This window comes from Bison bison, unplaced genomic scaffold (assembly GCF_000754665.1).
Source record: "Bison bison bison isolate TAMUID 2011002044 unplaced genomic scaffold, Bison_UMD1.0 scf7180017864180, whole genome shotgun sequence".
NCBI lineage: Eukaryota > Metazoa > Chordata > Mammalia > Artiodactyla > Bovidae > Bison > Bison bison.
Genome location: NW_011494752.1, coordinates 10,245,412 through 10,255,750, shown reverse-complemented (window position 1 = coordinate 10,255,750; position 10,339 = coordinate 10,245,412). Strand labels below are relative to the sequence as shown.

At 50.4% G+C, this 10,339-nt stretch overlaps 1 protein-coding gene across 1 annotated transcript in view; it reads right to left on the bottom strand.

The window, feature by feature from the left end:
• Positions 1-1,535, bottom strand: part of TRIM16 (tripartite motif containing 16) — a 16,893-nt gene extending 15,358 nt beyond the window's left edge. The window contains exon 1 of the mRNA XM_010842978.1: positions 798-1,535. Coding sequence (XP_010841280.1) covers positions 798-1,298 — 501 coding nt within the window. The 5' untranslated portion in view covers positions 1,299-1,535. The remainder of the gene's footprint in view (positions 1-797) is intronic.
• Between the last annotated feature and the right edge of the window lie 8,804 nt (positions 1,536-10,339).

Genomic DNA, 10,339 nt, shown 5'->3' with positions numbered 1-10,339 from the left:
GAAAGAAATGTGGGACAAAGTTCAACTGCACGCCCGCCCCCACCCCCCCCAGAACCAAAGTGCTCGAAGGAAGTACAAGTCAGAGAAGCAAAGCATTTAAGTCCATTCCCAAGAATTCTCCAGGCTCTCAGCTTTAGGGCAGAGAAAAGCCAATTGTTCCAGAAACACTTTCCCTATCTGATGGGAATAAAATTACAGGCTGTGAGCACAGTGTTTCTGTCTCTCCTGATGCCTCTATCTGATGACGAGGTTTATTTTCCCTAAGGGAAGTGGTCCTTGACATTGTCTAGGAGGGACGTTCCCAGTTCTATGTTAGCTCAGCCCATCTCAAGGTCTTGAATTTCATAGCTGGCACCTCCAGAGGGGCCCCGTCTCCCGATATCTCATTTGGGGTAAAGGGAAGAAGAGAAATTAGGGGGAAATTCTGGCTCTTTTCTCTAGAATTTCTGCCAAGGTTTACATTTCATTCATTGCTACTCAGACATGACCAGAGGGGACACCACTGTCCTCAGTCGTACACCTTGTATCCCCCACCCCCAGACACAGATCAGCACTGAAAGCTGAGTGAGAAACAGCAGGAAACTAGCAAGACAAGTGACAGATGGACAGGGAGCATTTCAGGGCCAGTGGGGCCAGTGGGAACAGAGTGAGCTACTACAGCATCCAAAGCCAAGTGCGAGAGACATTCAGGCTGGGCGTACCGCCAGGTAGCAAGGCTGAGAGAACGCAGCCCCAGGAGCCTCGGCGGAGGCCTGGTGGCCTCCCCACCTCCCTCTCCCCCAGACCCCAGCACTCACCTCCTTGGCCCTGCGGGCGGCGTCCAGGGAGACCAAGGCGTGGCCCCTGTGCTCGGCCTGGCTGCATTCCTCGCAGATGCACTGCCCGTCGGGGTCGCAGAAGGCGATCAGTGGGCTGCGGTGGGCGGGGCACACCCGCAGGTCCCGGTCCCTGGCGGGCTCCGTTAGCTGGTGGCCGTGCAGCCTACTGTTCTCCTGGTGCGGCCGCAGGTGCTCCGGGCAGTAGTTCACCATGCAGGTCAGGCAGGACTTGACGGCCCTCACCCTGCTGGCCCCGAGACAGAAGTCACACAGGACCTCCTCCTCCTCCAGGCCCTCTGCCTTGGGAGCTCCCTGCCACTCAGAGCCCTGTCCCCCAGTTTCCCCTGGAGGGCTCCCCGGGGAGCCTGGGTTCTCTTCTTCTGCGGGACTGGCTGAGCCAGAGTCTGGGCTGAGAGTGGCCGGAGGGTGAGCAGGGACCCCGCACAGCGGGCCTGGAGCCATCAGATCCAATTCAGCCATGTAGACAGTCTGCCACTGCGGAGCTGGGCTTCCTCTGCCTCTGGGCCCAGGATCCGGAGCCCCAGTCAGACAGCAGAACCACGCCCAGAGGACTGCAGCTGCGGCAGGACTTTAACTGTTTCCTCCCCCAGAGGCAGCTCGGTCGCTCATTACTCCAATAAGCTGGGAAGATGGCCAACTGTGACGGCCACCAGGAAGCCCGGGGCCTCAGGCTCAATGGCCCAGGCTCCGGCTCCTCCTCCAGCCCAGAACCGAAACAGCTATTCTTCTGTAAATCATTCGTACCCCCACCCCCACCCTATAACCTCAGCCAAGGCAGGTCAGTCTGGAAAGGACCGGAGATTCCTGAGATCTGCAGTCACAGCCCATGTTGCTTTATATAACTTAACCGGTTTGACTTTTTTGTCTTCAACTTTTTCTTTCCTGGGGCCACGCCACATAGCATGTGTTCAGTCGCTAAGTTGTGTCTGACTCTTTGTGACCCCGTGGACTATATCCCACCAGGCTCCTCTGTCCATGGGATTTCCCAGGCAAGAATACTGGAGTGGATTGCCATTTCCTCCTCCAGAGGATCTTCTTGACCCAGGGATTGAACTCACATCTCCTTTGTCTTCAGCATTAGAAGGCAGATTCTTTACTGTAGAACCACCTAGGAAGCCCACCAGATAGCATACAGGATCTTAATTCCCCGACCAGGTATAAAACCCAAGCCCCCTTCAGCAGAAGCACTGGACTGTCAGAGTGAAAGTGAAAGTGAAGTCGATCAGTTGTATCCAATTTTTTGTGACCCCATGGACTGGAGCCTACCATGCTCCTCCATCCATGGAATTTTCCAGGCAAAAATACTGGAGTGGGTTGCCATTTCCTTCTCCAGGGTATTTTCCCAACCCAGGGATCGAACTCGGGTCTCCCGCATTGCAGGCAGACACTTTACCATCTGAGCAACCTGGGAAGCCATCCGGGTAGTCCCTTCTTTTCAATTTTTAAAGGGACCCAAAATGTAAGGACTCAAGCAATAGGGCAGCCCTTCATCCCTTCCCACCTCTTAGAATAGGAGGGACACAGTTGGGAACAAGATCTGTGTCTCTGACCTTTTGCATATAACCTTCTCCATTCCAGGAGAAGGGTCTTCTAGTGGTCATCAGGAGGGTCAGGAAGAACTTGTCTCTTTCCACATAAAACTAAGCAGACAGCCCTCTCGGGCTGCACAACCTTCCCAGAGGCTCCTAGAGATGGCTGGTTCTTTACCCACTTATTAAGGTTTTCCTAGATATGGTGAGGGCTTCCCATGTATCTAAGTGGTAAAGAATCTACCTACTAACGCAGGAGACATGGGTTCAATCCTTGGGAAGATCCCCTGGAGAAGGAAATGGCTACCCACTTCAGTATTCTTGCCTGGAGAATCCCATGGACAGAGGAGCCTGGTGGGTTATAGTCCATGGGGTCACAGAGTTGGACAGGACTGAGCGACTAAACAATAAGATGCGGTGATGGGTTTCCTCCAACTACACAGATTGGCTGATTTAAGCAACAGAAACTTATCTTCTCCCAATCCGAGAGGCCAGAAGTTCAAGATCAAGGTCTGAGCAGGGTCGGTCTCTCCTGAGGCTCTCTCCTTGGCATGCAGATGGCCGTCTTCTCCCGTGTGCTCACATGACCTCTCCTCTGTACACACCTGTGTCCAGATCTCCTCCGTTTATAAGGACAGAAGTTAGATTTGGATGAGGAGCACCCTCATGACCTCTCTCCTACCTTAATTCCCTCTTAAAAAAGCCCAGTCTCCAAATTCAGTCACATTCCGAAGGTTAGGACTACAACATATGAATGGAGGGGACACAATTCACCACGTAACAGATGCCAGAGGATAAGACGTGAACATTTAGCTCCTTAGGGGAAAGATGGGGATAGACAGCAGACGAAGCATCTACCAGGTGGACATCACGGAACCAGGATATTCCAAGTCACCTGGCCCCTGTCTGTATCTGTTCTACAGCTCCCCACTGCCCAAGGATTTCTCCAGATACACTCAAGGGATTTGGAAAATTAATGGAACAAAGACAGAATGGGGTGGGGATGATCTGGTTTGCCCCTGAGATTAGCGTTGGGGTAAGTCCAAGTCATGGCACCGCCACCCCCCACCCCCGCCATGGCTCTCCACCCATGTGAGTTCTACAGGATCCAGATAAAAGCAAACAAACCAAGAAGTCCTGCCTAGTGTAGGAGGATGGGCAGGCAGTAAAAATCTATGTCAGGCGCAGCCCTGTTTTTTGTCAACATGTAGAGAGCATGCACGTCAAGATGGCCTAGACATGGTCCTTTTCAGCAACATGAAGGTTCTTAAGTTTCCTCAACCTGACTCTCCTCTCCACTGGTGAAGACACCCAAGAAGAGGTTTCCCTGCATTTCATTCCATGGGTTTTTTCCCCAATCATTCTATTTGTTTATTTATTTTTGGCTGTGCTGGGTCTTTGTTGCTGCACAGGCTTTTCTCTACTTGCAGCGAGTGGGGGCTACTCTCTAGCTGCAATGCGCAGCCTTCTCATTGCAGTGGCTTCTCTTGTTGCAGAGGTTCTAGGGTGCTTGGGCTTCAGTAGTTGTGGTTCCTGGGCTCTAGAGCACATGTTCAGTAGTTGTGACACACGGGCTTAGTCTCCACATGGCATGTGGGATCTTCCTAGATCAGGGATTGAATCCGAGTCCCCTGAATTGGCAGGTGGATTCCTCACCACTGGACCAGCAGAGAAGCCCCACTTCATGGCTTTAAATCTCCAGGTGGGAGGGAAAGGAGATGACTTCTCCTGGCCCAGACCGTTCCTGGGATTTTAACAAATAGGGTTGCTTTCCTTTCTTTCTCTAGATGACCTGATTCTGGAAACTGAACTGGTCTACTCACATGCCAGGAGCCTCTGATCTTTCTGGGGAGAAGGAGGGGAGGTAACTGCCCGGCCCGACCTGTTCCACAACCTCGGGCACCAATCCGAGGGCACTGAGCCAGCCTCTCCTTCACGAATAGTCACCCTGCCTGCCCCTTCTCTCCTGCTGACAAAGAGGGCAGCCCGCGCACTTGGTGCCCATTGGAGTCCTGAGCCAGCAGACACTCCACAGCAGCATGGAGAACAGGAGACCTGACATTCCTATGCCAGCCTGATCTGGGAAAATCATTTGTCCTCTCTCAGCCTCAGTCTCCTAATCTATGAAGTGGGCAGGCTGGCAAAGCCAAGGCCGGTAAACACATTCCCGGTTTGGCTCTTGGGGCAACTGTACTGCTGTACCTGAGATCTGCCCGACCTTGTGGGAAAAAGCGCTGTGGTCTAGTCAGGACGTCTGGCCTGGGCTCGGGCCTGGAGAATGCTGACCGTCTGGAGGCCCCTGGCCCTCTAAGGACCACAGAATTCATCTCAACTTCTAAGTCCCCTTCACTGCCGGGCCTGATGCAGCTTCTTCCAGACAACATTGCTACCTGAGCTCCAACCTGACCTCCCAGGGCTGTAGGGCATCCCATCATGCCCCAGGCCCGCTGGTGCAATGCTCCACCACCTCAAGATTGGGGCTAATGCCCCACGTGTCTCCTAAGCCCAAATTCCCTACTGACCCAGGGTGCCACATTCACCCCCTCTCTCCCCTGTGCCCCAGGTGCCCCAATATTCTCAGTCACAGTTCCCCACTTCCCTGCCTTAACTGAAGCTCATACATGCTAAGCCTCTCAGTCATGTCCAACTCTCTGTGACCCTGTGGACTGTAGTCCTCCAGACTCCTCTGCCCATGGGATTCTCCAAGCAACAATACTGGAGTGGATCGCCATTACCTCCTCTAGGGGATCTTCCCGACCCAGGGATCGAACCTGCGTCTCTCACATCTCCTGCATCGGCAGGTGGGTTCTTTACCAAGCTCGGCTTTTCCCAAAAGTGCTGTTTCTCCCGCTGCCCCCCTCCCCTTCCTAAGAGCCCTGCTGAGGTGGAAGTCCCCTATCACAACGTCCAGACCACCCTCCAACCCTTTCATCACATCTGCTCCTTTGATGTCAGATGGAACCACACATATTTTTCTGGGCTCCAAAATCACTGCAGATGGTGATTGGGGGCATGAAATTGAAAGAAACGCTTACTCCTTGGAAGGGAAGTTATGACCAACCTAGACAGCATATTAAAAAGCAGAGACATTACTTTGTCAAGAAAGGTCCATCTAGTCAAGGCTATCGTTTTTCCAGTAGTCATGTATGGATGTGACAGTTGGACTATAAAGAAAGCTGAGTGCTGAAGAATTGATGCTTTTGAACTGTGGTGTTGGAGAAGACTCTTGAGAGTTCTTGGACTGCAAGGAGATCCAACCAGTCCATTCTAAAGGAGATCAGTCCTGGGTGTTCATTGGAAGGACTGATGTTGAAGCTGAAATTCCAATACTTTGGCCACCTGATGTGAAGAGCTGAGTCATTTGAAAAGACCCTGATGCTGGGAAAGATTGAGGGCAGGAGGAGAAGGGGATGACAGAGGATGAGATGGTTGGATGGCATCACCGACTCAATGGACATGGGTTCGGGTGGACTCCAGAAGTTGGTGATGGACAGGGAGGCCTGGTGTGCTGTGGTTCTTGGAGTCACAAAGAGTTGGAAACGACTGAGCGACTGAACTGGACTGAACTGGAGCCCCACATCTCCACCCTCTCCTGTCCTCCACGCCAGCCTCTGACCGTTCAGCCTCACATAATACTAATGTTTTTCTTCTTCACAAAACAAACATAATTTCCTTCTTCCCTGAATCATATCTGCCATTGGGGGCCTCAGGGCCAAGCTGCAGCTTGGTTTTCCTTTCTGAAACTGAGGGAGGTTTCCTGCCCAGAATTTGAGCCCCAGTGGTAGGAAATGAGTCGGCAGGTAGGTAATGGTTAATCTTTCATGGGTGACTCTGTGATGAATAACCCCACAACCTGACACTCTCCCTCAGGGCCACATGAACAGCAGCACCAACACACCCCTTCCCGGTTTCTGGGTTTAAGGTCATCCTCCTGAGGGAAGAGCTCAAGAGGAGCTTTCTCCACCCGAAGACTCTTGTCTGGCAGTTTCAGGATAAGGAAGCCTCTCAGCCTTTTCCCTAAGGAAACAGCTTCAAAACTCTCACTGAGGACTTCCCAGGTGGTCTAGGGGTTAAGAACCTGCCTGCCAGTACAGAGGACGTGGGTTCAATCCCTGGTCTGAGGAGATCCCGAATGCTTCGGGCAGACTAAGCCCATATACCACAACTACTGAAGCCCGTGTGCCCAAGAGCCTGTGCTCTGCAACAAGAGAAAGCACCACAGTGAGACGGCCGTACACCAAAACTAGAGAGTAGCCGCCATCACCACAACTAGGGAAAGCCTGTGCACAGCAACAAAAACCCAGTGCAGCCAAAAAAAAAAAATAAGTAAATAAATACATCTTTTTAAAAAAATCTCACTGAATATTTCTCATATGCGTCTGCTGAGCTGTGATTTATAAACCTAGCTAACACTTGTCTGTCAAAATTTAGAAAGGGGACTTCCCTGGTAGTCCAGTGACTAAGACTCCACACTCCCAATGCAGGGGCCCCAGGTTCGATCCCTGGTCAAGGAACTAGATTCCACATGCCACACTAAGAGTTCACCTGTCCCAACTAAAGATTCCACAGCAGCAAAGATGGGAAATCCTGTGTACCACAACTAAGACCTGGCGCAGCTCAATAAATAAATATTTTTCAAAAAGAAATTAAGAAAAAGCAGGCATCAGACTGAGATAAATAAGAATAATATAATAAACAATTATACATCTGAATTTGACCCATCTCTAGGGACAATACTTAATGGAGGCTGTGTCCTTTCCCCTTTTCTGGAACTGGCAGTCTTATCTTTAATAAGTGGGGTAGAGTTATCTGGAAGAGTTACACCAGTCCTCCAAATTCACTTTGCAGCTTTTCTGGTGAAATCCCAGGGTCTGAGAACCACAGAGGTGGAAGCTGCACCATCACTCCTCCAGACACCAGCGCAGACTTCTCCTGCCACCTGGGGATGTGGGTCCAGTGAACTTTCCAGCCTATGGTCACCATCAGCAAACTGGTCCCCAGCCCTGCCTTTCTCTCAAGATGAAAAGACGGCCTCTTGTATCATTCTGGTGATTTGCAAACTAAGAGAACAAACCGCAGAAGAGAATAGACTCAAAGGGTCTGTGCTCTAAGTCTCAGAGCCGGACGGCTGTGGCTACCGCAGCCCCTCCCCAGCCTCACTCCTACCCCTTGGTCCCTTTGTGAGGGAGTGACTGGTCCACTTGGGAGGGAGGGGCGGTCCTGGCGTGCTGCACACGCTTGCTCTTCACAAAGACGGGGGACACACATGTTGGTTCAGGAAATAAGACTGTGAACCCAACAGGGTGCTCTGCCTTGCTCATGAGCACCTACCACAGAGCCTACAAAACTCATGCTGATGGACAGAGAAAACGGGCCGAAATCAGCTTTCACTGTGCCTGGAGTGACAGACCTCCTCCAGCTTAAGGAAGCACATGGGTCACCTCCTGCCTCATCCACAGAAGGTCTGGCCCTGGGCTGTTTCCGGGTCACTCTTGTTTGCCCATGAGGTGTGGTCACGGCGCACCCCTTGATCAGCAATCCTCAAGCCACTCAGGCTCTCAGGGCCATAATTAGCTGCTGGACCTGCCAATAACTCCCATGGGAGCTTTCAATGCCCTGGAAACAGGGAGCCCAGGATCCAGGCCACACGCTCCAATCATTCCTCATACATTCCAAACCCAAGAGCACGATGCTTCATGTGGCAGGTGGCTACCACATCCCTTAAACTGTGCCCTGTCCAACCTACATAACTCTAAGAACCATGTGAGAAAACCCAAAGTAACTACACAAACTAAATGCTAGTCCCCTTTACAGCTTAGGCATAAAACAGCCAAACAACCTATTCTGACCAAATGAGTAAATCTTTTAAAATATAGAACAAATGCTCTTTCCCACCCTGGGGATGGAAGATGGGTTCCAATTGAGGCTCACCCCAGAGGTCCCAGGACAGCTGCGGCTTTGGCCAGTTTCCTGGACCTGGGACAGCTGCACAGCCCCCAATCAGAACAGGCTGGGACACCACACATTCCAAGGAGCCCTGTTCACTTTCCTAAAGGTATTTCAGGCCAAGAAGTCTTTCTGGGACTTCCCTCGTGGTACAGTGGATGGCAGTCCACCTGCCAATGCAGGGGACACAGGTTCCACCCCTGGTCCAGTAGGATTTCCATATGCCGCAGAGCAACTAAGCCCATATGCCACAACTACTGAAGCCCTCGCACTCCAGGGCCTGCAAGCCACAACTACTGAACTGTGTGCTGCTCCTACTGAAACCCACAGACCCTAAGGCGCATGCTCTGCAACAAGAGAAGCCACCACAATGAGAAGCGCTCACACCGCAAGGAAGAGTAGCCCCTGTTCGCCACAACTAGAGAAAGCTCGCGCAGAGCAACAAAGACCCAGAGCAGTCAAAAATAAAATTTAGAAAGTTTTTAAAAAAAAGAAGTCTATCTGTTTACCTCACCTGAACAGTCTGAAAGAATGTAGAGCGAGGGCCTGTTCCAGGAAGGGAGCTGTCACCAGAGATAACTACAATGAGAATTAGGTGTGGGACAGGGAGGAATCCAGCCGAGTCTCTTTGTTAGAATTCCACTCAGCATCCCATTGACTCCACTGGCCCAGCAAACACTTGTTTACCAAACATTCACTTTTCCATCTTCTTGTAAACTGACTTCCTCCCCTCTGAAATCCCAAACCACTACCTACAACATCCTCTTTTTGTCTTTAACTTAAAAGTGTTGGTCACTCATGTGTCTGACTCTTACCGTGAGATTTTCCAGGCAAGCATACTGGAGTGGGTTACCATGCCCTTCTCGAGAGAGTCTTCCTGATCCAGGGATCAAACCCAGGTCTCCTGCATTGCAGGCAGAATCTTTACCATCTAAACCACCAGAGTTGAAGATGGTATTTAGAGTGAGGGTTTCGACCATTTTGGTAAGTTACTCAGTTTTCCTGGGTGTCTCGCAAGTACACGTATTGTTATTAAACTTTTACTGATCTCCTCCTGTTAATTTGTCTCGTTTAACTCTCAGACAAGCCAGAAGAACCCAGATCAGTTCAGTTCAGTCACTCAGTCATGTCTGACTCTTTTTGACCCCATGGATTGCAGCATGCCAGGCTTCACTGTCCACCACCAATTCCCAGAGTTTACTCTAACTCATTCATGTCCATTGAGTCGGTGATGCCATCCAATCTCACCCTCTGTCATCCCCTTCTCCTCCTGCCTTCAATCTTTTCCAGCATCAGGGTCTTTTCAAATGAGTCAGTTCTTCGCATCAGGTGGCCAAGGTACTGGAGTTTCAGCTTCAGCATCAGTCCTTCCAATGAATATTCAGGACTGATTTCCTTTAGGATGGACTGGTTAGATCTCCTTGAAGTCCAAGGGACTTTTAAGAGTCTTCTCCAACAACACAGTTCAAAAGCATCAATTCTTTGGCACTCAGCCTTCTTTATAGTCCAACTCTCACATCCATACATGACTACTGGAAAAACCACTGCTTTGACTAGATGGACCTTTGCTGGCAGAGTAATGTTTCTGCTTTTTAATATGCTGTTTTGGTTGGTCATAGCTTTTCTTCCAAGGAGCAAGCATCTTTTAATTTCAGTCACTATCTGCAGTGATTTTGGAGCCCAAAAAAATGAAGTCTCTCACTGTTTCCATTGTTTTCCCATCTATTTGCCATGAAGTGATGGGACCAAATGCCATGATCTTAGTTTTCTGAATGATGAGTTTTAAACCAACTTTTTCACTCTCCTCTTTCACTTCCATCAAGAGGCTCTTTAGTTCTTTGCTTTCTGCCATAAGGGTGGTGTCATCTGCATATATGAGGTTATTGATATTTCTCCTGACAAACTTGGTTCCAGTTTGTGCTTCATCCATTCCAGCATTTCTCATGATGTGCTCAGCATATAAGTTAAATAAGCAAGGTGACAATATACAGCCTTTCCCAACTTGGAACCAGTCGGTTGTTCTAC